Source organism: Myotis lucifugus, unplaced genomic scaffold (genome assembly GCF_000147115.1).
Source record: "Myotis lucifugus unplaced genomic scaffold, Myoluc2.0 scaffold_604, whole genome shotgun sequence".
Taxonomy (NCBI): domain Eukaryota; kingdom Metazoa; phylum Chordata; class Mammalia; order Chiroptera; family Vespertilionidae; genus Myotis; species Myotis lucifugus.
This window is the reverse complement of record NW_005871652.1, coordinates 35,943-61,067: the sequence shown is the minus strand read 5'-3', so window position 1 is coordinate 61,067 and position 25,125 is coordinate 35,943. Positions and strand designations below refer to the sequence as shown.

At 43.4% G+C, this 25,125-nt stretch overlaps 2 protein-coding genes across 3 annotated transcripts in view; one reads left to right on the top strand and one right to left on the bottom strand.

The window, feature by feature from the left end:
• DNAJC16 (DnaJ heat shock protein family (Hsp40) member C16) overlaps positions 1–22,910 on the bottom strand; it is a 29,822-nt gene extending 6,912 nt beyond the window's left edge. Inside the window, exons 1-10 of the mRNA XM_006104759.3 lie at positions 22,792–22,910; positions 20,721–20,905; positions 16,363–16,429; positions 14,812–15,142; positions 12,794–12,978; positions 9,982–10,086; positions 9,118–9,276; positions 2,071–2,201; positions 1,061–1,244; positions 131–313 (exon numbers count right to left, since the gene is read on the bottom strand). Of these exons, the coding sequence (XP_006104821.1) occupies positions 131–313; positions 1,061–1,244; positions 2,071–2,201; positions 9,118–9,276; positions 9,982–10,086; positions 12,794–12,978; positions 14,812–15,142; positions 16,363–16,429; positions 20,721–20,887 (1,512 nt within the window). The 5' untranslated portion in view covers positions 20,888–20,905; positions 22,792–22,910. The remainder of the gene's footprint in view (positions 1–130; positions 314–1,060; positions 1,245–2,070; positions 2,202–9,117; positions 9,277–9,981; positions 10,087–12,793; positions 12,979–14,811; positions 15,143–16,362; positions 16,430–20,720; positions 20,906–22,791) is intronic.
• A 2,035-nt stretch (positions 22,911–24,945) lies between these two features.
• The window catches only part of CASP9 (caspase 9), a 12,628-nt gene continuing 12,448 nt past the window's right edge, over positions 24,946–25,125 (top strand). For both annotated transcript variants that reach the window (XM_023745936.1, XM_006104756.3), the window contains exon 1: positions 24,946–25,119. In XM_023745936.1, the coding sequence (XP_023601704.1) occupies positions 24,988–25,119 (132 nt within the window). In that variant the 5' untranslated portion in view covers positions 24,946–24,987. The remainder of the gene's footprint in view (positions 25,120–25,125) is intronic.

The window sequence follows — 25,125 nt, the reverse complement described above, 5'->3', positions numbered from 1 at the left end:
GTCAGGACCGAGCCCCTGAGCCCCAGTGGGAGAAGTCCTCACCCCAACACAGCGCTGCTGCTGAGCTTCTCTGCAGCCCTGGGAGCCACCAGCCCTGCCCAGCACCCACTCCCCTGGGCCACACGCTTACAGGGGCAAGTTCATCGATCAAGTCGGGGAGCACAGCTTCTGAGGACAGAAGAGTGGAGTCTTTCCGCAGCTGCTCGAGATAACTCAGAAGGATGAATTTATCATTCTCACTCCCTGTCCAGGGGTCCTCCAGGGTCTTATAGACCACCCTGCCTCCCATGTTGCGCCTTTCTAAGATAGACACCTGGGAGAAAAGAGAAAAACCATCAGAATTCTCAAAGAATGGTACGTCACTGTTGTTTGGTTTCTCTTCAGAGAGGATGAGAAAAAGGGTCTAGGGAAGTCAGCAATAAACTCAAACAGATATGGATGAGTATAAAACATTTACAAGAGATTTATAGTTTTCTGACAAAAGAAATTATGGTGACTTTTTTATGGTGACTTTCTGAAGCTTCTGTTAAAGTTAAAGCTCTTTCTTTTAATAAGCTTTGTTCGATAATCTCTTTCTAATTTTTATAATAAAGGAACCCTTTGTTTTTAGAGAGGTTCTCCATGATTACCAGAATGATGAAGAGAATTTCATGCAACTGTAGAGAGTGATGACAAAGAAGGAGAAAGGAAGGAGAGATCAATTAGGATGCTGTGAGTGCAGGCGGGGATATTTCGACAGCACATTATTGGTAGCTGAAGGAAGATTTTGCAAATTAGATAGGCAAAACTAGACCTGCCATAGGAAAAACTGGTGAAAAGGATTGATGCTCTTCAATCTCTACTCATAGGAAAGGTGCTTTCTGTGAAGGTAAAAGGCCGAAAATCTAGGAGGTGGTCACCAGGGTGAAAGACTTTTAAGAGTAGGCTTTCAAAACAGGCTCAGAGATTTCTGGGTTTCCTGGAATTTGTATTCAAAACTCCCGAGGAAATAGGACACAGAATCGAGTGCCAGTGCTCGTCAAGAGCTGGGATCAGGACCAGGACGGGGACCACGACTCACCGCCGACTTCCCTCGGAACGTCTCGCTGTCTGGCAGGAAGGCGTTGGCAAACTCCGGCTGCCGGTTGCTGTAGACGTGCATGAATCGCAATGTGTCTTGTGAGTTTGCCTGCGCGAAGGACAGGAAGGCCTCAAAGGCTTCACTCGACTTGGTGGCCTCGGGAATCAGTAAAATCACACAGTACCTGCACACAACAGAAGACATTGTAAGCACTCCCGAGGCACGACTAGAACCTGTGATGGCAAGTGAGAGTGAAGGAGAGGACGTGCTCACGAAGGAACCCTTTGCTTGCATTCACTAAAGACATGAATGCATTTACTAAAGAAACTCCACGGTCAAAGTCTAACGGGAAAATATTTCCAAGTCGTTCCCGACACGCTTCTTTCCCAGACCACCCTCTACCACTCTCAGGGCTGTCTTCTGAGGCAATGGTCGCCGAGTCCTGGATGCAGACCGGCCTTCAGAAGCCATCTGGTCTGGTTCTTCCACTACAGGCCGGCCGCTCACCTCTCAGCTCACAGGCCGCCGAGCCTCATTCTGAAGGGCTTCCTTTGCGATGGTTCCACTGGGAAGTTTAGCTTATCATTCTCTCATCCACTCTCCCAACATCTCCTGAGCACTTCCTATGATCGTGCCCTTGTGGAGCCTCTATTTGAGACCCCCAAAGACTCACCCCACTATTGAGGGAACAGTGACTCTCTCGTACTCCATGCTTCTTTAAGGAAACATCTCTCCCTGACACCTGGCTGAAGTCTACTCATCCTTCAGGTTTCGGCTGAAGTGTTACACGGCAGGGAAATCTTCTCTGACCCCGAGGCAGGCTGGCACATCCAAAACTTAGTCCTAAGGGACCCTGAATTAATACACCCCACTGCTCTAACAGTTGTCAGTCAATATTTGCTACATAAAGAATAAACTCCGACTGCCACAGGAGAGGTGTGAATGGCCTGTAGGAAAGTGCGCCGTGGCCCCTCCACTGCCACGACAAGCAGAGCAAAGCCCGGCCTTACTTCCTCTGTCGGTGAGACCGCTTTACGGGGCAGAGTTCCTGGAACAACTTCTGGTTGGTGAGCCTGGTTGCTAATAGATACTTGTTTTGGCTGATGAAGTCATCAATGGCCTCCTTCTTCGTATGTGGGGCCTAGAGGAAAACCAAGAAATAGTTGATTTTATTCAGTTTTCTCATGGCAAATGAGCTTTACGCACAACTCAATAAAAACGTGGCTCACCCTGGCTATCCTATATAACTAAAGGCTAATATGCAAAGTGACCGAACGGAGGATGACCAGTCGCTGTGACGTGCACTGACCACTAGGGGCAGATGCTCAGCGCAGGAGTTGCCCCCTAGTGGTCAGTGCGCTCCCATAGGGGAAGCGTAGCTCAGCCAGAAGCCGGGCTCTGGGCTGGTGTGGGCTGGTGAGCGCAGCGGTGGTGGCAGGAGCCTCTCCCGCCTCTGCTACATGTCTGACTGCTGGCTTAGGCCTGGACTAAGCTGGCATTCGGACATCCCTCGAGGGGTCCAGGAGTATGAGAAGGCGCAGACAGGCCTTTCAGACACAGGCCGGGCTGAGGGACCCCCAAAGTGCACGATTTTCATGCACCGGGCCTCTAGTTGTAACATAAAAAAATAAGAAAGATCTGTTTGAGCAACTAAACATGTGACCTTCAACAATGCAGGGATGGGGCAATGCTGTGGTTATTTCAGGTCAAACGACAGCCATGTGCTCCTTCCACTGGCGAACTCTGTATACTGTTTTATGTTGGCAGATTAAAAAACCCAATCATTTTAGGCAAATTTACTTTCATTTAAGATTTGTAGCAAACTGAACAATTAAATAAACTCCAAAGTAACAAATTTATCCTATACTAGAGGCCTGGTGCACAAAATTTGTGCACTGAGGGGGCGGGGCGGGAGGGAGGCGTCCCCTCAGTATGGCCTGCGCCCTCTCGCAGTCCGGGACCCCTTGCTCCTCACTGCCCGCCTGTTTGCTGCTCCTTACCACTCAGCTGGCTGCTCCTTAGAGAGGCTCCCACCACCACTGCTGCGCTCGCCAGCCGTGAGCCCGGCTTCTGGCTGAGCGGCGCTCCTCCTGTGGGAGTGCACTGACCACTAGGGGGAAGCTCCCGCATTGAGCGTCTGCCCCTTGATGGTCAGTGCGCATCATAGGGACCAGTCATTCTGCTGTAACGGTCGCTTAGGCTTTTATTATATAGATAATAAAACGCTAATATGCAAATTGATCAAATGGCAGAACGACCGGTTGCTATGACACACAGCAAGCGCAGCAGTGGTGGTGGGAGCCTCACCACCTCCACTACAGGCAGGTGGTAAGGAGCGAGGGGTCCCAGACCGACATCCTCCAAGAGGTCCCAGACTGCAAGAGGGTGCAGGCCGGGCTGAGGGACTTCCCGCCCCCCCGCCCCAGTGCACGAAATTTCGTACATCGGGCCTCTAGTTAAGTATATAAGGCAGACTACAAAATTGTATGACCACTTTGTTATTAGTAGCTTTCATACACTTTGAAGGACTGAAATTATAGGGGGGGGGGGGGGGAGGGCGGGGCGCAAAATTAGTTTTACAGTTGCATGTACATGAAACAGAGTTTATTCTTATATTATTTACTCTTGTATATTTTTCCATACAAACTACTGTAAACCTACTTTTGCCCACCCCATATATTGCAGGTTCTCGGACCACAATCTAGAAAATATAAAATGTGAACCAGAACATCCCTGTATGTTAAGAAGCACACACTGAATAACCTATTGATCTAAGAAAATATATCAGATATTAAAAAATATTTTGAACTTGAATGATTAATGAAAATACTATTTACCAAAACTTTGAGATGCAGATAAAAGTAGTACTTAGAGGGTTATATTAAAATGAATATAATAGAAATTAATGAAATAGATACCTGTTTCAAGAAGTTTAAAAAGATAAACACAGAAAGAAGGGTATAATAAAGGTAAAAATGGAAATCAATGAAACAAAAATTATAGAAAAAGAAGAAACAGAAGAATTAACAAACCCAAAATTGGTTCTTTGGGAGAGCTAATAAAATGGACAAATCTCTGGTAAAACCAATCATGGAAACAAGAGAAGACTCAAATAACCATTATCAGTGTGTCAAGGAGGAATCGCTACCTATGTCACAAAGTTAAAAAAAGTTCATTAAATTGAAAAATTTGGATGAAGTAGAAAAATTCCTTCTAGTTCAAATCTCACAATCACACAGACACTTGTCCTCAAGACAACCTTTGCACTTTGGCATCAAGCAGACTGTTTTATGCAAACTTCCCATTTTGTCACACAGAATATTAAAAACACCAAAAGACGTGTACTCAAGGGCCAATTTATCCTATATAATAAAAGCCTAATATGCAAATTGACCCAATAGCAGACGACTGGTTGCTATGAGGCGCACTGACCACCAGGGGGCAGATGCTCAACGCAGGAGCTGCCCCCAGCCCGCAGACCCCAGGCCAGCCATGGCTGGTGCCAGTGGGGGGCCCCCTCTATTGCCCTGCCGATTTCCCCACAGATCAGCCCTGATCACCGGCCAAGCCTAGGGTCCCTACCCGTGCATGAATTTCATGCACTGGGCCTCTAGTTTATTAATAAAGTTAATACTTCTTACTGCTTCATCAAGGCTATGAAGTAAAATGAGTGCTGTTTGCTTGTTTTTATGGAAAGGGCTTAGGAAGAAAAACATGGTCACTGGTGGCGGGGTTTACGCACTTGGTTACCTGCTGGTCGTTTCACCCACCACTGCTTTTGCACCATCAGTGCAAGCATCAACCCAAAGGAGGAGAAATTATGTCTAAGGTTATGAAGACAGTTTTGATCTCACAGGCTTCTTCAAGGGCCTTTGGGACTCACCACCCTGGAGTCTGTGAACCACATTCTGAAAACTGTGGTGGTAGAGAAACTTGTGCTCAGGACACTGGACACATGTCCTGGTCATGGCATCGCTGCTCCTACAGCACGGGAATGTCCATCAACAGAAGCATGAGTAAATGACAACGTGGCTGTAAATACTGTACACCCAATGAACACACATTAACTAGAGCCCCGCGAAGTAACTGGTGCTTCTAGCATCACACTAAGCCACCAATCAGGAGAACTTGGTTTATATTAAGCACGCATTTTTACCTCCTTAAAGAGCAAATTGGTGAAGCATCCACTGTATCAGTAATTTTGCAACTGCATTTGGTTTACAAGTTTCCCTGGGGAAGGAGTAATAACAAGTCTCCAGAGTAGAAGCTATTATTAAAAAGCAATTTAGGCAATCTTCACAGATTAACCTCGATTGACGGGACCTCTTTCCTCTTCCTTCAATAGCATTTGTTTTCTTGCTACTCTCTCTCAGCTTCTTGGTCACCATCAGGCACCTGTTTTCATTTGCTGGTGGTTGTCCAGATTTTGTCCTTGGCCCCTTACTTCACATACGATGTCTGGGAGATCTCCCCATACTCAGGACTCCAGCTTCTAACCATTCACTGATGACCTACACAACTCTATCCCCAGCTCATCCTAAGATCTAGATCCCTGTATTCAATTGCCTGATGGACATCTCTCCTTAGACTTCCCATAGGCAGTTCCAATTCACTATGTCCATAGCTGAATTCATTACCTTCCTCCTACATCTGTTCTTCTTTCCTTCCGATCCACCTCCCACGTATTGTCCTTCCCCTTTCCCCCTGGTCTCAGGCGCTTGTCTTCCATGTTCACATGGCACCCATCTAAGTGAGACGTCTACTACAGTGGATAGGAATTGCCATTAGGTCTCTCTCCTCCCCAACTGTGAGTTGGGGACAAAGACTAACTCTGGATGTCAGAGCTGGCTCTGTATTTATCACATAGCAGTACTACATTCATTACTGAATGAATGAAATAAAAATTTTATAGAATTTCTTGGCCCTGGCTGAGTATCTCAGTGGTTAGAGCATCGTCCCAATAAGCCAAGGCTGCAGGTTCAATCTCTGGTCAGGACACATTTAAGACGCAACCAATGAGTGTATAAATAAGTGGGACAACAAATCAATGTTTCTCTCTCTCTCAAATCAGTAAATAGAATTTCTCATTCTTTTCCTTAAAAGAAGGCCAGTCAAAGGGTCCTTGTTGATTTTTTAAAAATAACATTAAACAACATAAAAGAATACATGTTCATTATAGGGATTTCTTTTATTAAAAAACAATTTAAAAAAAATCATCACCCGAGGATCTATATCAGTGATGGCGAACCTTTTGAGCTCGGCGTGTCAGCATTTTGAAAAACCCTAACTTAACTCTGGTGCCGTGTCACATATAGAAATTTTTTGATATTTGCAACCATAGTAAAACAAATATTTATATTTTTGATATTTATTTTATATATTTAAATGCCATTTAACAAAGAAAAATCATCCAAAAAAATGAGTTTGCGTGTTACCTCTGACACGCGTGTCATAGGTTCGCCATCACTGATCTATATACATATTTTTAATATACATTTTTTTTTTTATTGATTTCAGAGAGGGAGAGGGAGAGAGATAGAAACATCAATGATGAGAGAGAATCACTGACCGGCTGCCTCCCGCACACCCCACACTGGGGATAGAGCCCACAACCTGGGCATGTGCCCTTGACCAGAATTGAACCCGGGACCCTTCAGTCTACAGGCCAACACTCTAACCACTGCGCCAAACTGGATAGGGCATTATAGGGATTTTTGAAAATCCAAATATTAACATAATTTTTCCATCAAGAGATAACTACTACTAATGTTTTCACCTATTTCCAGTTTTTCCTGTGTGTATGCACACATACACACACACACACACATTCATGTTATAAACTTGAGATGAGTGTTTAAACTGAATATACAATTTTGCATCCTGCTTGCTCTTTAATGTTCTATTATGAAGATAATCCCCATAATTAAGTATTCTTTTATTTTAAAAATGTTTTTATTGATTTCAGAGAGGAAGGGGGAGGGAGAGATAGAAACATCAATGATGAAAGAATCATTGATCAGCTACCTCCCTACTGGGGATAGAGCCTGCAACCCAGGCATGTGCCCTTGACTGGAATCAAACCCGGGGCTCTTTGGTCCACAGGCCAACGCTCTATCCACTGAGCCAAACCAGCTAGGGCCATTAAGTACTCTTGAATTGCCATTTTAAATGGCTACATAAGGTCCCTGCTTGAAATGTACTAATAATTATCCTGCTGTTGGTTATTTATATTTTCCCCTCATTTTTGCTAGTATGAGTGATACTTAACATCTCTGTATGTAATTCTCTGAGTTCCTATTCCCCTGGGAGAGGTTCCTAAAAGGTAATCCCATCTCCCTTAGGTCTTTACTCAAGCATGACCTTACCTTAAAATGAAAACTTTCTTCCCCAACACTCCACATTCCTCTTCCCTGCATTATTTTTCTCCTCAGCACTTACCACTAACATACCATAATAGAGTACATTATGCTGTCTGTGGTCCCCACTAGAATACAGGACGAGGAATTCTGTTGGTTTTATTTGGGGCTGGATACCCGCATGCAGTGCAATGTTTGGCATATGACAGGGACTCAGGAGTACTCTTTTTTTTTTTGGCGCCCAAACAGGGACATGAATCAGGAGTACTCTTGATGAATGAATCTAGGTAGTTGATTCATTACCACCCAATTGCTTTTCTGAAAATTTTAAAGAGTGTCTGTTTCTTTCTACCCTCAACACTTCTGAGTATTTTTATTTTGAAAATCTTTAACAATTTGATGGGAGAAGAAAATGTTAAATTTGCCTTTCTCTGATTATTAGTGAGATTTAATTAAGAAAAATAGATTTTTATTGATTTCAGAAAGGAAGGGAGAGAGAAGGAAACATCAATGATGAGAGAGAATCATTGACCGGCTGCCTCTTGCATGTCCCACATTGGGGATCAAGCCTGCAACCCAGGCATGTACCCTGAATGGGAATCAAACCATGATCTCCTGGTTCATAGGTCGATGCTAAACCACTGAGCAACACTGGCAGGGCAATGAGATTTAATTTTTATTTTTATTTTATTTTTTAGAGATTTAATTTTTATTTTATTTATTTATGTATTTATTTATTTTTTATATATTTTATTGTTTTTTTACAGAGAGGAAGGGAGAGGGATAGAGAGCTAGAAACATCGATGAGAGAGAAACATCGATCAGCTGCCTCCTGCACACCCCGTGCTGGGGATGTGCCTGCAACCCAGGTACATGCCCCCGACTGGAATCGAAGCCGGGACCCTTCAGTCCGCAGGCTGATGCTCTACCCACTGAGCCAAACCAGTCATGGCGAGATTTAATTTTTAAAAGAATTTATTAGTCACTTGAATCTCTTCTCAGAATTTTGTTCATATTCTTAGCCCATTTTTTGGGAAAAGGTTTATTATTTGATTTTTGTGGCAAAATATACACAACATAAAACCTACCATTTTAACCATTTTCAAGTGTGTAATTCTGTGGCATTATGTATCTGCACATTGTTCTGCAACCATCACCACCATCCACCTCCCAAACCTTTTCATCTTCCCACATGGAAACTGTCCCCATCACACACTAATTCCCTTTCCTTACTCCCCCAGCTTCTGGCAACTGCCATTCTACTTTCTGTCAAAAGATTATTTTTAGATTCCTAGCCGGTGTGGCTCAATGGTTGAACTTCATCCCAGGAACCAAGAAGTTGCTGTTAGATTTTGGGTCAGGGCACAGATCGGTTTGCAGGCTTGATCCCCAGTAGGGGGTGAGCAGGAGGCAGCTGATTGATGATGTTTCTCTCATTGAAGTTTCTATCTCTCTACCTCTTTCCCTTCCTCTCTCTAAAAATCAATAAAATCATTTTTTTAAAAAAGATGATTTTTAGAGCAAAAGAGTACCAATCCGATGGAAAACAAACTTGTTTTTAAATTCTGTGTCTCTGAAGGAAGAAGTGAAAAGCTAGTTTCTTCTCCTCACCTGCTTTGCTCAGTTTTGCTGTTTAGTGTTTACATGAAGGCCCGAGATAAAATGCGAGGGCAATCTTGAAACCAGCTGGCTCTCACATACCTCGATAACGTCCGTAGGCTTGTGTATGTACTCTTTAAAGATCAAGATGGTGGGAACATAGACGTTGACGTTGTACTGCCCCGTCATCTCTTCCGCCCCTCTCGAACCGACATACACATATCCAAATAAGAAACCCTCTCTGTGTGCAAAAGCAGTCAGCTGTTAGGGCAGGACAGAGAGGAAGAAATGAGGTCAACAGCACAGCATGTAAATTATAAATCAAGTGTGACCTCTTACATCAGATGAACACTGGCTTATTGTATGGCCCCACTTGGGCAGTTACACCCTGTACACTTGCAGAAATTCTATGGTGTTCATGCATAAAAACTGCACCAACAAAGCTCAACACAATTCTTTTCTTTCATAAAGAGAAAAATCATCATCTTATTGAGATGCACACTGGGTGAGGGGCAGGGAGTGTGTGAGGAATTACCTGTACCCCAACTATGTGAGATGGTAGTGACCATCTCGTGTCACAGTGACAACCAGAGGTGTGCTGGAAATGTAGACTAGGGTCTCACTGAGAGGGCAGGTGTGGTCAGACAGGCTTCAAGGGACTCAATACTCCCCATACTGCCGGGAGGCCTTGGGTTGTTATAAACCACTCGAAGTTTCAGGATCTTGGTCTATAAAGCAGGGATAATGTCTAGGTCATTGGGTTCTTTTGAAGATTCAATGTATCATGTGTGCGGAAAGCACGGCCTTGCAATAGCATCAGGAGCTGCTCAGTGCACAGTATTTAAGGCAAATTTCTAGTCTTTGAACATTTCTCATGGGATAAGCTTTTACCTACAAAAAGGACACTCAGGCTACAAGTTCTTCCCAAGGAAATAAGAGAAAACATTACCCCAGCACACAGAGTACCTTGAATGGCAGTGGTATAACCGGCATTTTGTCGAACAGAAGGACATGTGGTTTGTTCTCTTGCTGCCAGCCAGAGAGGAACTGGATATAATTTTTATTTGTAACCTTCAATTGAAAAGAGGATGTTAATTTCAATATTGAATTTTCAACCACTGTACTATCATTCAATCAACAGATAATTACATAAAATCAAATGTGTAAAATATTTTATAAAAAATAAGAAATGCAGGCAACTAAGCTTTTGTCTTCATTTGACTAAAACTATTAAAAAGAAAGAAATGCTGATTTCATATTTTCATGTGTTCCAACTCTGAATGCATAATCTTTTTTTTTTTTTAATATATTTTATTGATTTTTTACAGAGAGGAAGAGATATGGAGAGGGACAGAGAGTTAGAAACATCGATGAGAGAGAAACATCGATTCAGCTGCCTCCTGCACACTCCCTACTGGGGATGTGCCCGCAACCAAGGTACATGCCCTTGACTGGAATCGAACCTGGGACCCTACAGTCTGCAGGCTGACGCTCTATCCACTGAGCCAAACCGGTCAGAGCATGAAAGCATAATCTTTTCTAAAATAATTACTGACCACAATATTTAAAAACTGAGCTTTCAAAGTTGGTTCTTGCTTAACTACAGACTAATTTTTAATTAACCTTAATCTATTAACCTTAATCTAATGCACCAATTGGTCTTTTAAAATAGTTTAAATAAAAATAAGTGGGCCTGAGCCAGAGTCAAAACTCTCATCACTCAGAGAGCATGGGATTTTGCCATTTTGGTGACACAAAATTGGCCCTGGACTAAATGTTGCTCTGTCCTCAATTAGAGAAATTTAAAACAAGACCTGAAAAGACCACTGTTCCCAAGGAACTTAACCACATCCCAGAACAAAGCTCAGGGATATTTACTGGAAAATAAAGACGTCCCAATATCAGTACCCAACAGGTAAAATGTACACTATCTAGTATCCAAAAGTAGAAACCCTGGCCAGTGTTGCTCAGTTGGATGAGCATTGTCCCATTCACCAAAAGGTCGCTGGTTTGATTACCGGACAGGGCACATGCCTGGGTGTGCACATAAGGTGTGCAGGAGGCACCGATTGGTGTTTCTCCTTTTTTCTTCCTCTCTCTCAAGTAAAAAAAAAACATTTGAAACAAAACAAAAAGTAGAAGGCATGTAAAGGAAGGGGGCGAGGCCTATCAGCTGAAACGAATCCAAAAACATAACATGATAAAAATAAGTGGGCCCACCTCATCTATACATTACATAATTTCATTTATTGCCATCTGAATTGCTACTTTTGTGTTTCCCTGTTTATGCTTTAAAATAATCCTACCGAGAGAACAAATTAAAAGCATAATTCAATTTCTATCTAGAAATATGTTAATAATTCAAAAAAGTATCTTTGCACTCTGCTTCTAGAATGATCTCTATAAAACCCCAATCTGATCATTTCTCCCCATTGCTCAATGGCTCCATCACCTGCAGGCCAAGGCCCAGGTTCCGTAAAGATTCCTCTTCATGCTCTAATGGAGTCCTCTCCCACTCACTGATGCTTACTTCATACAAAGCAGGCTGTTCCTGTCCTGGACCGCTGCCTGCCTGGAACTCATTCCCTACTTCCCTCTCCTCACCTGGTAAATACAGAACAGGGTCATTTCTGCCTTTAAGGCTTTCCCAGCTCTAGTACACCGGAGGAAAAAAGCACCCACTAGACTGTGAACTCCTTGAAAATTATCCTCAACACTTGTCCCAGTGCCAGGAATAGAACAGATGTTATGTAAAAGCTTGAGGAACTAGCAGGACAACGCATCGTGGTTTCAGGAGCCTACCGTGCTCTCTGACAACTTCCTTTCTAGATAATTCCACCAAGTATTCCTCCTGCAGGTAATGATCCTGCAGTACAGACAATGAACCGTGCAGGAAGAAATTTGATGGAAATGTCTGCATGTTCACTTTCCCTGGTATTGTTAAAGGAACAAATCATTTCAAGTAAAACAAGAATCCTGTTCGAGTTCCTCTGATCCCTAACTTAAGAGACTGGGGGGAAAATGCTTCTTAAATATAAAAACCATAAACTAGTATGAACTCTTTGTGCCTGGCTTCTTTAGCTCAACCCCCTGTACGTGAAATTTCATCATACTGTTGCATCACTATATGTTCTGGAAGTTCCAAAAATAATACTTGTGTTCATGGAATCTGGTATTTTCTATAGATATAGTCATTAAATCTACAATTAGACAGAGCTTAATTTGAATAGTCTCATAAGAAAAGTATCTTCAGAGGAACAAGGCGATGAGTCGGAAAGAAATCCTTTATCTTATATGTTGTGGTCCAACCTTTTGCTTAGGGCAGTGGTTGGCAAACTGCGGCTCGCGAGCCACATGCGGCTCTTTGGCCCCTTGAGTGTGGCTCTTCCACGAAATACCGACTTCTGCGCATGGGCCACGAAGTTTCAATCGCACTGTACGTGTGCGCCCGCACGTGGTATTTTGTGGAAGAGCCACACTCAAGGGGCCAAAGAGCTGCATGTGGCTTGCGAGCCGCAGGTTGCCGACCACTGGCTTAGGGAATAAGAATCACTGTCATTTTAGGCTCAGAGTCCTAGGACCGTAAAACTGCAACTCTGTGTCTCTCTACTTCATCTGTTCAATTTCAGTCTCTGACAGACTCCATGGAAAATACTTGGTGTGAATGATACATTAATTAACACGTCGCTTGCCCTGCTCAAGTGACCACAGGTAGAGCCCGGGCAGCCAGCAGTCAGTCCCAGGCACCTCGCCAACTACTGCTCAGTCAGGTACTTACTTTCTCCACCAAGTTCCCTGGAAGAAGGTTCTCTACAAACTGTCGCAGGTTCTCTGAGACAACCGCGCTATGGAAGAAGGAGACTTTCCCGTTTATGACTCCGACGATAGAAGGTGTGCTGTGTGCTCCCAGGTGACGGGCCAGGCGCCTCTCGTACCCAGCATGGACCACGCCGATCCCTATACCTGAAAAGTATGGGAGACCTACATGAAGCCTTTTGTCCCTGGCAGTTGAAGAAATGCTAATTCATTTTTTGGTGTGAAATTATGACCTAGCAGAAGGGGGTATCTGACACTTGTCCTCCTCTCTCTATTCCTTCTGCCTTAGTTCAGGCCAGTGGTTGCTGCCTCGTCAGGGCTGGTAACCTCCTTTCCTCTACTCTCACGTTCTGTAACCTGTCCTTCATGGAGCTTTAACAGTTAGCTTTCTATAGAGCAGGTCTGATTTGGTCACTCCTCTATATAAAAGCTTTTCTTGGCTTTATTACACATTAAAAAATGAAGTCCAGCTTCCTTAGCCTGGAATGTAAGGCTCCTTACTACCTGGCTCCCAGCTCTTCCTGCCCCCCCACCCCTACACCCAGCCACGCCCTGCTGCTGCTGGCTCTTCTGACAATGTTGCTCTGCTGGCACTGTTCCTTCTGCCCTAATGTTACTCCCCTGCTTCCTGCCCAACCAACTCCTAATCACCTTTCAAAAGAATAAGTAAAAAGTTGGTGCTTGACGGTCACTGAGTTGAAGAAAGTAGACTAATACATTTCAGGAAGATTTTTAAAAGAAGCTTATAAAATGGGCGCTTTCAAAAATTTAACTTTGGTAAACTAGAAAACCTAGTTAATCAGAAATTTTCTAAGGTTAATTTATTAAGTGCTTCCTATATATCAGGCACTTAACAAAAAAACTGTCATTTAATATTCAATATTAGGAAAGCATTTTGGCAAATCTGAGTATCTGAGTGCTTCTGAACGACAGGCTGAAATGTCCGTTTTAGAAGAAATGAACCAATGGTTTTACAGCGCATGTCCTCTCCAGAGAAACATACCCCTCAGGCTGGGTCTGTCCCTTTTTAGTACTCAAAATAGGTTTGTTCTCTCTCTCTCTCTCTCTCTCTCACACACACACACACACACACACACATTTAGTTCAGTAATTCTAACTTTACGGAGTTATTAAAATAAATACCCTCCCTGGATCACTAAGGTTTTCCTGGCACTAAGTGGTAACGATAAACAAAGGAAAGACTAACCTGCGATCGAGAATGGTAATGCATGATCACTGATGTTATGGGCTGAATTGTGTCCCTCACCCCACCCCTTGCAAGACCCTAACACCCAGGACTTCCGAATGTGAATGTATTTGGAGAGTGGGCCTTTAAAGACGTACTGAAGTTAAAATGGGGCCTTATAAGGGTGGGCCCTAATCCAATATGACAGGTGTCCTTATAAAAAGTTTAATACACAGAAAAAGAGACACACCAGACCATGCGCACATACAGAGACGGCCATGTGAACACACAAGGGGAAGGCCACCATCTGCAAGCCAAGGAGAGAGACTGCAGAAAAAACCAACCCTGCCAACCGTGATCCTGGACTTTCTAATCTCGAGAACTGCGAGAAAATAAATTTCCGTTGTTTATGTGGTATTTTGTTATGGCAGCCCTAGCGAATTAATATACAGAATGAAATCACAAATACCATACAAATAATCTGAAAATCCTACCGGCCTTAACAGTGATGCTTGAGGGCTGCTTTGTTCACCAATCATTTTTAAGCTTCTCCTATGTATTGGGCCCCCAGCTAGATGTTAGAAGACTATATAGGTAAAGCTTCAAGTTAATAATGCAAAGTGAAATTGGCTGATTCATTTCCCCCTGAAAATGTGTCCTTGGAAAATACTAGTCACCATGAACTTGTGAAGAGAAATCATACCGTTCATTCTCCTCAACATCCCACAAAACTCAAGATTTAGAAAGTTACGTTCTCCCATATAAACATCTTCCAGTGAATAAAATTATCTTACCCAATCCTTCCAGTTCTTCGACTACTTCTTTCCAAACAGGCTCTATGTGGACACAGGTAAAGCACCAATCTGAGGTGATCTTAATGAGGTAAGGTCTCTTGAAGCTATCGGGAACCACTTTATTCACATAATATGAAAAGTGCAATAAATGTCTCTCATCAATGGGCTCCTGATGCTCAGAACCAAAGGGGAAGTGCATGAACGATTCCTCAAAATAAAAACTTCCTGGGAACTGGCGGAAGCGATGCTCCTGCTGCTTCTGGTGGTCCTGGTTCTCTCTACCCTGCCCGTAAATATCATATTCAGATCTCTTTTCTTCATGGGAAAGAATCTATAAAGAAAGGAAGAAAGAAAAAAAAAAGAAATCTATGGAACGAAAAAAAGTTTACCCAAAGAATGTTCCTGTAAGCAGCTTGGAAGATATGAGAAGAAAATAAATGTAGATATGACATGATTAGATATTCTAAATCAGTCACTCTCCATCCAGAACATTCTCTCAATAGAAACATTAAGTATTTCAAGACCAAATTACTCCAGTCACTTACTCATGTTCATCTTGGATTTAAAGACTTTTGAACTATCATAATACTAAGCACATCAGTAAAACAAATAAAACTTAACATAATGTTGACCACCAGGGCTCAACCACAAGAAAATTGACTAGGTCATGCCACTTAATTGGAATGATTCAAACCAAAATATGAAAAGCTGGACACCAAAAAGTAACCCCAGACTAAATTCAGTGTCTTGTGTGTTGGCCAACTTTGTTGTACTTAGAAATAACTTTGATGTCTGAAATTTGAGACCCTGCTTTAGGAATAAGTCATTCTAGGAGCGGGGCTGTGTGGTGAAGAGCGTTACCCTGCCCAAAGCGGGAAGCTTATCTTTTGTGTCTCCCAGACACACTACTTAAGCTGACATACTAGAAAACTGTTGAAAATCTTGTGTTTAAATGTATTTGCAACCTGGTGTCACATTAATAACTACAGGCAAATTGGTCTGTAGTTCTTTAAGTTTCTAGAATATGTGCTGCCAACGGAGTACATCATGTAAGTTTCTAAAGAGGAAACAGATATACCTTCATGGTAATCCTACAATTCTAAGTAAAGCCTTTAAAATAGGCCATTTACTATTAATTTTTATTTTTAAAGTATTTTTACTGATTTCAGAGAGGAAGGGATTGGGAGATAGAAAATCAATGATGAGAGAGAATCACTGATTGGCCGCCTCCTGCACACCCCACACTGGGGATCGAGCCTGCAACCTGGGCATGTGCCCTGACCAGGAATCAAACCACGACCTCCTTCCTGGTTTATAGGTTGATGCTCAACCACTGAGTCACACCGGCCAGGTTCGGCCATTTTTTAAAAAAGAGCTTAAGAGCTCAGGTACTAGTTCTGACACTGGATGTGGCCAAATATGGTCTCTCTACCATCATCTAGAAACTGGGTCAAGGGCATAGGGAATATGCTCTGTCTGAGAAGACTTTATTACATAGTTAGACATGCTTTATAAGAGCTAATGGATGCATCCCAAAGTTTGACACAATACCTCGTAAGCCTTGCTAATTTCAATGAACTTGTCTTCTGCTTGAGGATGTTTGTTTTTGTCAGGATGCCTGAAACACAAAAGGGTAGGCGGTGAGAATGGGCTTAATGTTTCACATACGGTCAATTAACATCCTTGTCCACAAGGTTCCCCACCTCAGAGGCAAGTGGAAGGCTATTTTGTTAGGACAGTTTCTTAAAAATGAATGGCAGAAGCAATCAGTTGCCTCACATGACTATTAAAAAAATGCAACTGTAAAACAGGCAATTTCTTCCCAAAGTATTTCAGCCAGGCACGGTTTCAAAGTGCAACAGGAGACCGTCCTGCAGCATTTTCTAGGAAAGGTGGGAAACGTGTGTGCCTTTACATGCTCCCAACATGGCTAACGCTGGCTACGCTAAAGTCATTTCTCTGTAAGAACCAACTTCTCTTCCGATGGCGGCATTTCATCCCAATGCTAGAACGGTATCAATGATATCAATTTCTTCTCAGTTAGACAGAGGAAATAGCTTTAAGGATGCAACATGAATTTGTTTAATAGCAACCATGTTTCAAATAGCATCTTGCTGCTATGTTCAAAATAGCTCATTTTAGTTTTTACTATTACTCTGGTTATCACATTCTACCTATGCAGGCCTTTAACCTGCAAATAGAGAACGTTTTCAAGGCCACATGTTTTAAGATGTGAGCAAATTCTACAGTTTAAGAAGCAAAATGATTTCAACTAATATTGGAACAACGATTTGTTTGCTATTATACACAGCCAGCAATAATCCATCTTGTGGTCATATCTTAGTATGTAATCTGCTTGTGTTTATACCAATTTCAGCTTTGGGGAGTTTAAAGTCCTGGAAAGTAGGGGCCGGGTTTAATGTCCTTAGAACCCCTTAAGATCTAAATCAGTGTTTAATTTTTCAGTGTTCATTTTATTGAAACTCTATTACAGACCTTATTCTTTATGTAATCACTTCTGCTAACTTCTAGTAAATTTCCTCTAGTCAAGGTTCTGGAAAGAGAACATCCACTGGGAAGCAAATGACTACTAAAAACAGCACCAAGTATATCAGAATAAAAACAATTTGCAACTTGACCAACTTATTCTAGCAGGAACATATTTTTAATGAATTATACCACATATTCTGATTTCACTAAAAATAAACTACAAATGGTTGGTTGTTGAATTTGGACATCACTCCCTAACTAATACTTATTATGAATATATTTTTTTAAAAATATATTTTATTGATTTTTTACAGAGAGGAAGGGAGAGAGATAGAGAGTTAGAAACATCGATGAGAGAGAAACATCGATCAGCTGCCTCCTGCACATCTCCTACTGGGGATGTGCCCGCAACCCAGGTACATGCCCTTGACCGGAATCGAACCTGGGACCTTTCAGTCCACAGGTCGACGCTCTATCCACTTGAGCCAAACCGGTTTCGGCACTTATTATGAATATTAATGGGGAAAATCTTAGCTGGTATAATGAAAATAGTATGAAAAAGGAGACATATGTAATACTTTAAACAATAAAGGATTAGAAAAAAAAAAGAAAAGAAAATAGTATGACTTAAGGAAACAAGGTGATGGTTTTGCAGCATGTTTCTGGATGACAAAAAAAAGTGCTTTAAATATTCAAACTCAGGCTAGAGGCTGACAAGATAAAAGTTATTCCATCATACAAATAAAGATTTAACAGACAGAACTCTGTTGGGGGAAGGGTAGGAAGGGACTTTTATTTTTTTTTTTTAAATATATTTTATTGATTTTTTACAGAGAGGAAGGGAGAGATAGAGAGCTAGAAATATCGATCAGCTGCCTCCTGCACACCCCCCACTGGGGATATGCCCGCAACCAAGGTACATGCCCCTGACCGGAATCGAACCTGGGACCCTTCAGTCCGCAGGCCGATGCTCTATCCACTGAGCCAAACCGATTTCGGCAGGAAGGGACTTTTAAAGAGACTGAACCAAAGAGAGCTGTGAGGGCAGCTGGGTTAAAACCACAGATCCTGCAACAGAGGGACTGCAGGACAGCTTCAGCTTATAAGGAATATTTTTCTAATCACAGGGAGACAGCACAATGTTGACAACAGTTAGAAAAAGATAACTTCAGCTCTAGGAAAGTACTGTCCAATGCTATTTTCAGTGCATGAAACATGTCACAAACTGCAATATATACACATCCTTTACATTGCAAAGGGAAGAATATACTGTACTTGGCATCTACAGGTGGTCTAGCTACCCCTAAGGGAATAAAAACAAAGGTAGAAAGAGTAATGTAGTTTGAATGACAACTGTAATTAAAAAATACAAAAAATAGTGAAAATAAACATTAAAAGTAATAAACTATTAGAGAAATCTACTGTTCAGGTGACTGGCCATGTTATACCCCTTTGCTTCAAATAAAATTTTGCGTTCCTCTACTCTCACCTTCTGTAACCTGTTCTCTATAACTCTTTTCTTTGGAGTGGGAGGAATTGTTTATTTTGCCAATGTAGATGACAAAAGAAAAGTACCTGTGATAAAACTTCTTTATTGGAAGACAAACAGTTTTCCTGAGAAAAAAAGTAATTTTAAATGGTTTCACGAAGCAAGGGGCACACTCTTGAGAAGTCTAAGCAACACTATTATAAAACACAGGAGAGGAAGGCTACAAATCCAACTCGGCAATTAACCACGTCCCCCTGCTATAGTTCATTTTGAGAAAACACTACTATTTTTCAGTGCATATGAAACCGTTACAAAAGGAGACAGACTATTTCAGCGATAAAACACTGCCACAGCCAAAATTTAGCAGAAAATAGTACAGCGAAAATCCAAGGTAAAGTAAAATTTTAGTCTTTCACTGGATGATACTCTATATATTTCTATGGTGATGAATTACTCCTAAAGAGAATCTAATTAAGGAAGAGAATCATATAACTCATTTAATTAATATAATACTCTTTTCAGCTTTGAAGACAGCAAAGTCAAAACTGTATGTTTTAATAGGTCTTACATACTCAAGCGATCATTTCTGCTTCTAAAATGCTGCCAAAGGCCATGCCCTGTACAAAAGAATTGAGTACCTTATGAGTTCATTGCAGATTTATACATTTTGCTTTAAACATAAAAAGGCAAGAGTTTGAAATGATGTCAAAACCGACTTTACTGTGAAGAGTCCCTGAAAAGAGCCCATGCATAATTAGAGATTGTGTTTTTTAACCAATTCTGGATTCTTCATGATATGGGTAAGGTCTAAAATATCCATTCAAAACATTATATTTTAAAACTATCTTTTACCTGTATTGCAACCAGTTTAAAGCTAAGATACATGTTTCATTGAAGAATAATGGTGGCAGCAGTCACACACAGCCTGCAATGCCATCTGCATGTTGCAATTTTGCTCCTGCCTGACTTCCTTCCCACCCAAACACTGACTTACTCACTCTTACTTCTGCCCAGATGGGTAAATGATTAAAAAAAAAAAAAAGCAATAAACTACCTGTCGGTGCAGAAGGTCAAACTATGGAAGCCAGAGGTAATACAGAATTAACCCATAAAACTGGGAGAGCAAAACCCTCCCTCAAAGTGTAATTATAAGGTTTAAAGGAGATAAACATAGAACATGGAGACTAGCATGTAGGTGCTCAGTGATGGTTCCCATCCCAAACCTTCTTCCTGTTCTTATGCCTGGTACACCCAGCTGTAGTCTCCCATGTTCTTTCCCTCCTGCTGTTCCCTTCCAGCTATATAATCCAGCATTTCTACTTAGGCACGTCCATAGTATTAGTATTAGTGGAAGAAACTGATGCTGTCTGTCCAAAATAAGTTTTAAATTTCTTGCTATCCTGCTAATTCATAAACATGTGTATATTCTCTAGCATATATAATATCTACAGGTAAAATTCTGATTTTTCTATAAAATAACAAACTCAATCCCCGAATATTCGTTTAAAAACTTGAGGGCAAAAAGCTCTTATTCTAAAATAGTTTGAAAGCTTAAAAAGTAATAGTCTAGAAAATAGGATTGAATGGTGTTGCCTGCATGAGGAGTTACTTGATGAATAACATCACGGGAAGGGTAGCTTATCCATTGTTGAGTACATATATATTTTAAACATTAAAGTTCCCTCCTACTTTAATATTAAATATGCTAATGGTATCTAGGGCAATTAAGGGGGTTTCACAGTAACAGAGGCTTTGGGTCACATCACTAAAATTATAGAAAAACATGAACATTAGACCTTCCAAATAAAATATTTTAGACAGATATATGTTATATATTTATTGAACATAGAGACAAATAAAAGCTAATTAGGCTTCATTTTCCTGCTAAAATTGCTAAGCTTATATTAAACCATTTCTCTGTTTCACCTACCATTTCCGGACGAGCTTCTTATAAGCCTTTTTAATATCAGCCTGACTGGCTCTTCGAGTGACCCCTAGGACTCTGTACGGGTCAAAAGCCAACGCAGACAGAATTTGCAGGATCAGAACCAGAACTATCAACAACTGCCAGGAAATGCTCAACTTTTTCACTTCCATTTCTCTTCCTTTCCAGAGCTGAAATAATGGAAGAGGCAACAAGTTTCAGTGGTAGAAACCTGGACAGTCTTCCTTTTCAGGTCAAGGTATAAGACGTACAGATGAAAAACAAAACAAAGAAAATATATTTTGCAGGAAAAGTGTCACGCTGCTTGACTTACATTTAAAAAAAGTCAACAACCTCACAACTATTTACATCACAAATAAGAATTATTATAGAACAATTATAGATGAAAAGATGAGCAATAAGAGTAAAAACTCTCCAGAATCCTTGAATTAAAAAAGCTTTAGAAATGACTAAAAATGAATAAGATGAAGAAATGATAAGCAAATGTGGGAAGACGTATATGAAAATCAAGGTGACTACATCTCAAATACACTGTTTCACTTATTCTGACAATAACAGTGTAAGCTTAAAATATGAGGCATAAGAATACCCCACTTAGTATATGATAAATAAATTCATGAAATGATCAGATATACCATGTGCAAAATCACAAAATGAGATAGTTGTGGCATCCTTGGGAGTTAAGTAAGTACAAATACAAAAGTGAAATACTCTTAAAAAATAGCACAATTATGATTTAAATATGCTCCAATTCTGTTCTTTTTCACCAAGCCCATTAGAACAAAAAAAATGAAGCTGCTCTTTAATTTGATCGTTAGCAATAAATGGAAACCTCAGGAAATGCTCGTTTTTACTTCCATTGGAGAAAAAGTAGGGAGAAAAAATTTAGTTTTCCACGTGGAGGGAAATTAATAACAAAGACTGTAGACCAGACATGGTTCTCAAATATTAAAGCTCCATCTCTGGTGAGTGTAGTGACTGAATTCACCCAGGGTTTCAGGAATAATCCTGGCTGGTTAATGAACACGGTAGTGCTGTATTGCACAGACACTTGCACTCCAGGATTGTGATCTTGGTGATATCATACAAAGGCTTCCCAAGGGCCATATTTATCCTGACTTCTCATAAACTAAGTTTTAAGGTTCAAGTGTCTATGGTGGCACCTTTCTTGAGAGGGTGAGCGAAAGCTCTAACAGCGGTGGATTCTGACAGCTAGAAGTCTAAATGCTGCCCGAGAGTCCGCACAACACTGACTAACCCGATGGCCGACGTTGGGGACTGCATGCATGCTGAATAAAATAGGAAAACAATGTCTTCCTCCATCAGGCAACCTGTAACCTATTCTGTCCTTCAAGACACGCACAGCCCGCCAAGAGTCCGGATGGGGATGTAGCTACTGGGGAAGCGCATGGGCTCTGGGATCAGCCTAAGACCGGGACCCAACCTCCACCACGTTATGACCTTGGGCAAGTCCCTTAAACTGGTGAAGCCTCAGTGTCCTTATCCAAAACATGGGGGCGAAGAAGACAGTCTTGAAAGGATCAATCTGGGAGTTAAACGTATGTGACGTATTTACGGGGCACAGGGTCCATCAGCGGTACTCGTTATCATTCTTTTGCTATCGTGCTGTGCAATCAGGCCTATTCAACTGTGTCGGTCGCCTCCAGACAGAAGGCCTAAGTGGCGGGGGCCGTGGGGTTCTTTTGCAGACAGCGGGCCGGTGCCGGCCTCCAGGCAGGAAACCACCTGCCCAACAGGTAGGCAGGCTTCCGCCCTTGGGCCATAGCCCCTAAGCCAGGCAGCCGCTCCGCAGACGCGCTCGGAGTCTGAGCATCGCCTCGGGCTCCCATCGGAGGTCGCCACCCTCCAGGAGACGGTCGCCTCCTCCGCTGCCCGCCGAGAGCCCTGGGCTGGGCCCGGTCGGCTCCCGGTGCCCCCCCCCCCCCCCCAGGCCCAGCAGGGACCCGCAACGAAGAGGGAGACTGAAGGGAAATTCCCGAGCCTGCCCGGCCCCGCCGCGTCCGCCGCTCCGCGCGTCACGCCGGGAAGGAGTTACCGGGAAAGGGCACTGGCCTCAAGGGCTGCAGAGTCCAAGGTCCAGTGAGTCCGCTGGCCAGGAGGCTCTGGTCCACAGCAGCGCTCGCCCAGGCCTGGGGAGGGGAGGAGGGAGAGGGACCAGCCTGAAGGGAGTCACGTGGTACTTAAAGGCCCAGCGCATCGAAGGCAAGGACTGACTGCTTGTTCGAGGGTGTATTTTGACCCTGGCCACACACCGTCTGCGCCTGGACCTAACGCGGTTACCATGGGGACGAGGAGTGCTCTTCGGCTGGATCAAAAGGGATGATCGTAACCAAAGAGGTCAAAACGTGCCTGCTAGCTAGGCTAAGTCGCGGTGCAAGATGGGATGCCAAGGAGACCTCCCCGATCCAGGGAGGAGTTTCCAGTGCTACCAGGAGATGGCCTGCTCTAGCAACAGTTGCTAGGGTGGGGAAGCAATCGCTGGTCCCGCTTCTCTTCAAGCCTATTCATAGAATCCTAGAGCGTCAGAATTGAAAGGACCTTAGGGATTCTTTCTAGTCCAACTCCTCCATATGCTGATGGGAAGACTGAGGTCCAGAGAGGGGCAGGGACCTTCCCAGGCCTGGAATCCATTTACCCAAAAGCCGGCTCCACCTTAGTTCCAGCCCCTGCCCTTAGCACGGGAAAGGGATGTGTGGGGGTGTTGGGGAGAAGGAGCGGCACAGGTGAAGGAGGTAAACTTTCATTGAGCCAATGAGATAGGTTCTTTAGAGATATAAAGAGATTTCATATCCTCCCTGCACTGTTTTTATTTATTTTTATGTCCTTTGCATTTATCACCATCTAACATACTACATCTTTTATTTTATCACTAGGGGCCCAGTGCACGAATTCGTGCACCTTGAAAAGAACTGTGGGCCGCAAGGCTGCAGGGGGCACAGGGGCAGATCTTGGCCGCACCCCAGCCTGGCCCCTCCTGCCGCTGCAGCCCCTGGTCCCCTGTCTGCCGGCAGCCTTGACTTGCACCTGCTGACGGCAGTGTGGAGTGATTGGGGCTGCGAGCAGCAGGTGCGAGTGCTGGGCAGGACCATGGAGCGCAGGAGCAAAGAATTTTCAGTAACCACCAGAGGCTCACCCCAATGACAGCAACAGGTGCCCTGCCTTGGTCTGGCACCCCTGCTCACCTGCTTCACCATCCCCGCCATGGCCAATGCTTGCCATGTTCTGTGTGTGCCCCCTGGTGGTCAGCGCACATCATAGCGACCAGTTGTTCCGCTGTTTGGTCTATTTGCATATTAGCCTTTTATTATATAGGATTTCTCTTCTCCCACTGGAATATAAGCTCCTAATGTCAGGGCTTTTGTTTGTGTGTGTGTGTTTTTTTTCTCAGAGCTTGCACAGACCTTGGCACAGACAGGATTGCAATAAATATTTGTGGAATAAATGAATGAAAGGGGCCGAGGTTTTGCTGCTCAAGAGTATACATTCTGAGAGTGTGGACTTGCAGTCAGGTTCCAGTGTAAATCTTTCCCGCCTCTGCCACTCACTACCTCTGTGACTGTGACCGGTGACTTCACTTCCTCAAGCCCCACCGTCCACATATGTAAAGGGGGGAAAGTACTTCCCTGGTAGTACTGCAGTCAGGGACAGATGAGATAATGTGATGTAAAGTGGCTGGGACTCCATAAACTGGAGCAATTGCTTTTCAAATGTGGAAATGAGCGGTGCAAACCGGGAGTTCCAAAGAGTAGATTTCCATCCGTGTTTTTCCTTTGTGGGCGGGAGGAAAGATGGGAAGGGAAGAGCAGGGAAGGGAAGGGGAGACCGTGTAAGGTGGGATTGGTTGGATGAGACGCGAGTTTGGAACAGTGAACGATGAGAAACGGGCAGCGGGGCGGCAGGTTTACGGTTTTAAGGGGGGCAGAGGAGGGATCTGTAGGGACAGACCGTGGCTCCAGGCACAGCAGTGACTTGCAGTGTGACCCACTCCGCGGCTCTGTAAAAGCGAGACGTCTTGGGAGCCAGCCGCAGTGTCGCGGGTGTGTTTGGGGCGTGGTTTGGCGCGGGGGGGGGCGGGGCAGGGCTCGGAGGCGGAGCCTGGAGGTGGCCGGGCCTGGGGGCGGGACCCGGGGTTGAGGGAGAATCGGGGGCGGGTCCCGGAGAGGGGGCGGGGCGCGGTGGCCGAGGCCCGGAAGCTGAGGGAGGCGGCTGGGGTCCCAGCGGTCTGCTCGCCATGGACGAAGCTGACCGGCAGGTTCTGCGGCGGTGCCGGGTGCAGCTGGTCCGCGAGCTGCAGGTGGCCAATCTTTGGGACTCTCTGCTGACCTGCGAGCTTTTCAAGCCCGACATGATCGAGGATATCCAGGTGCGC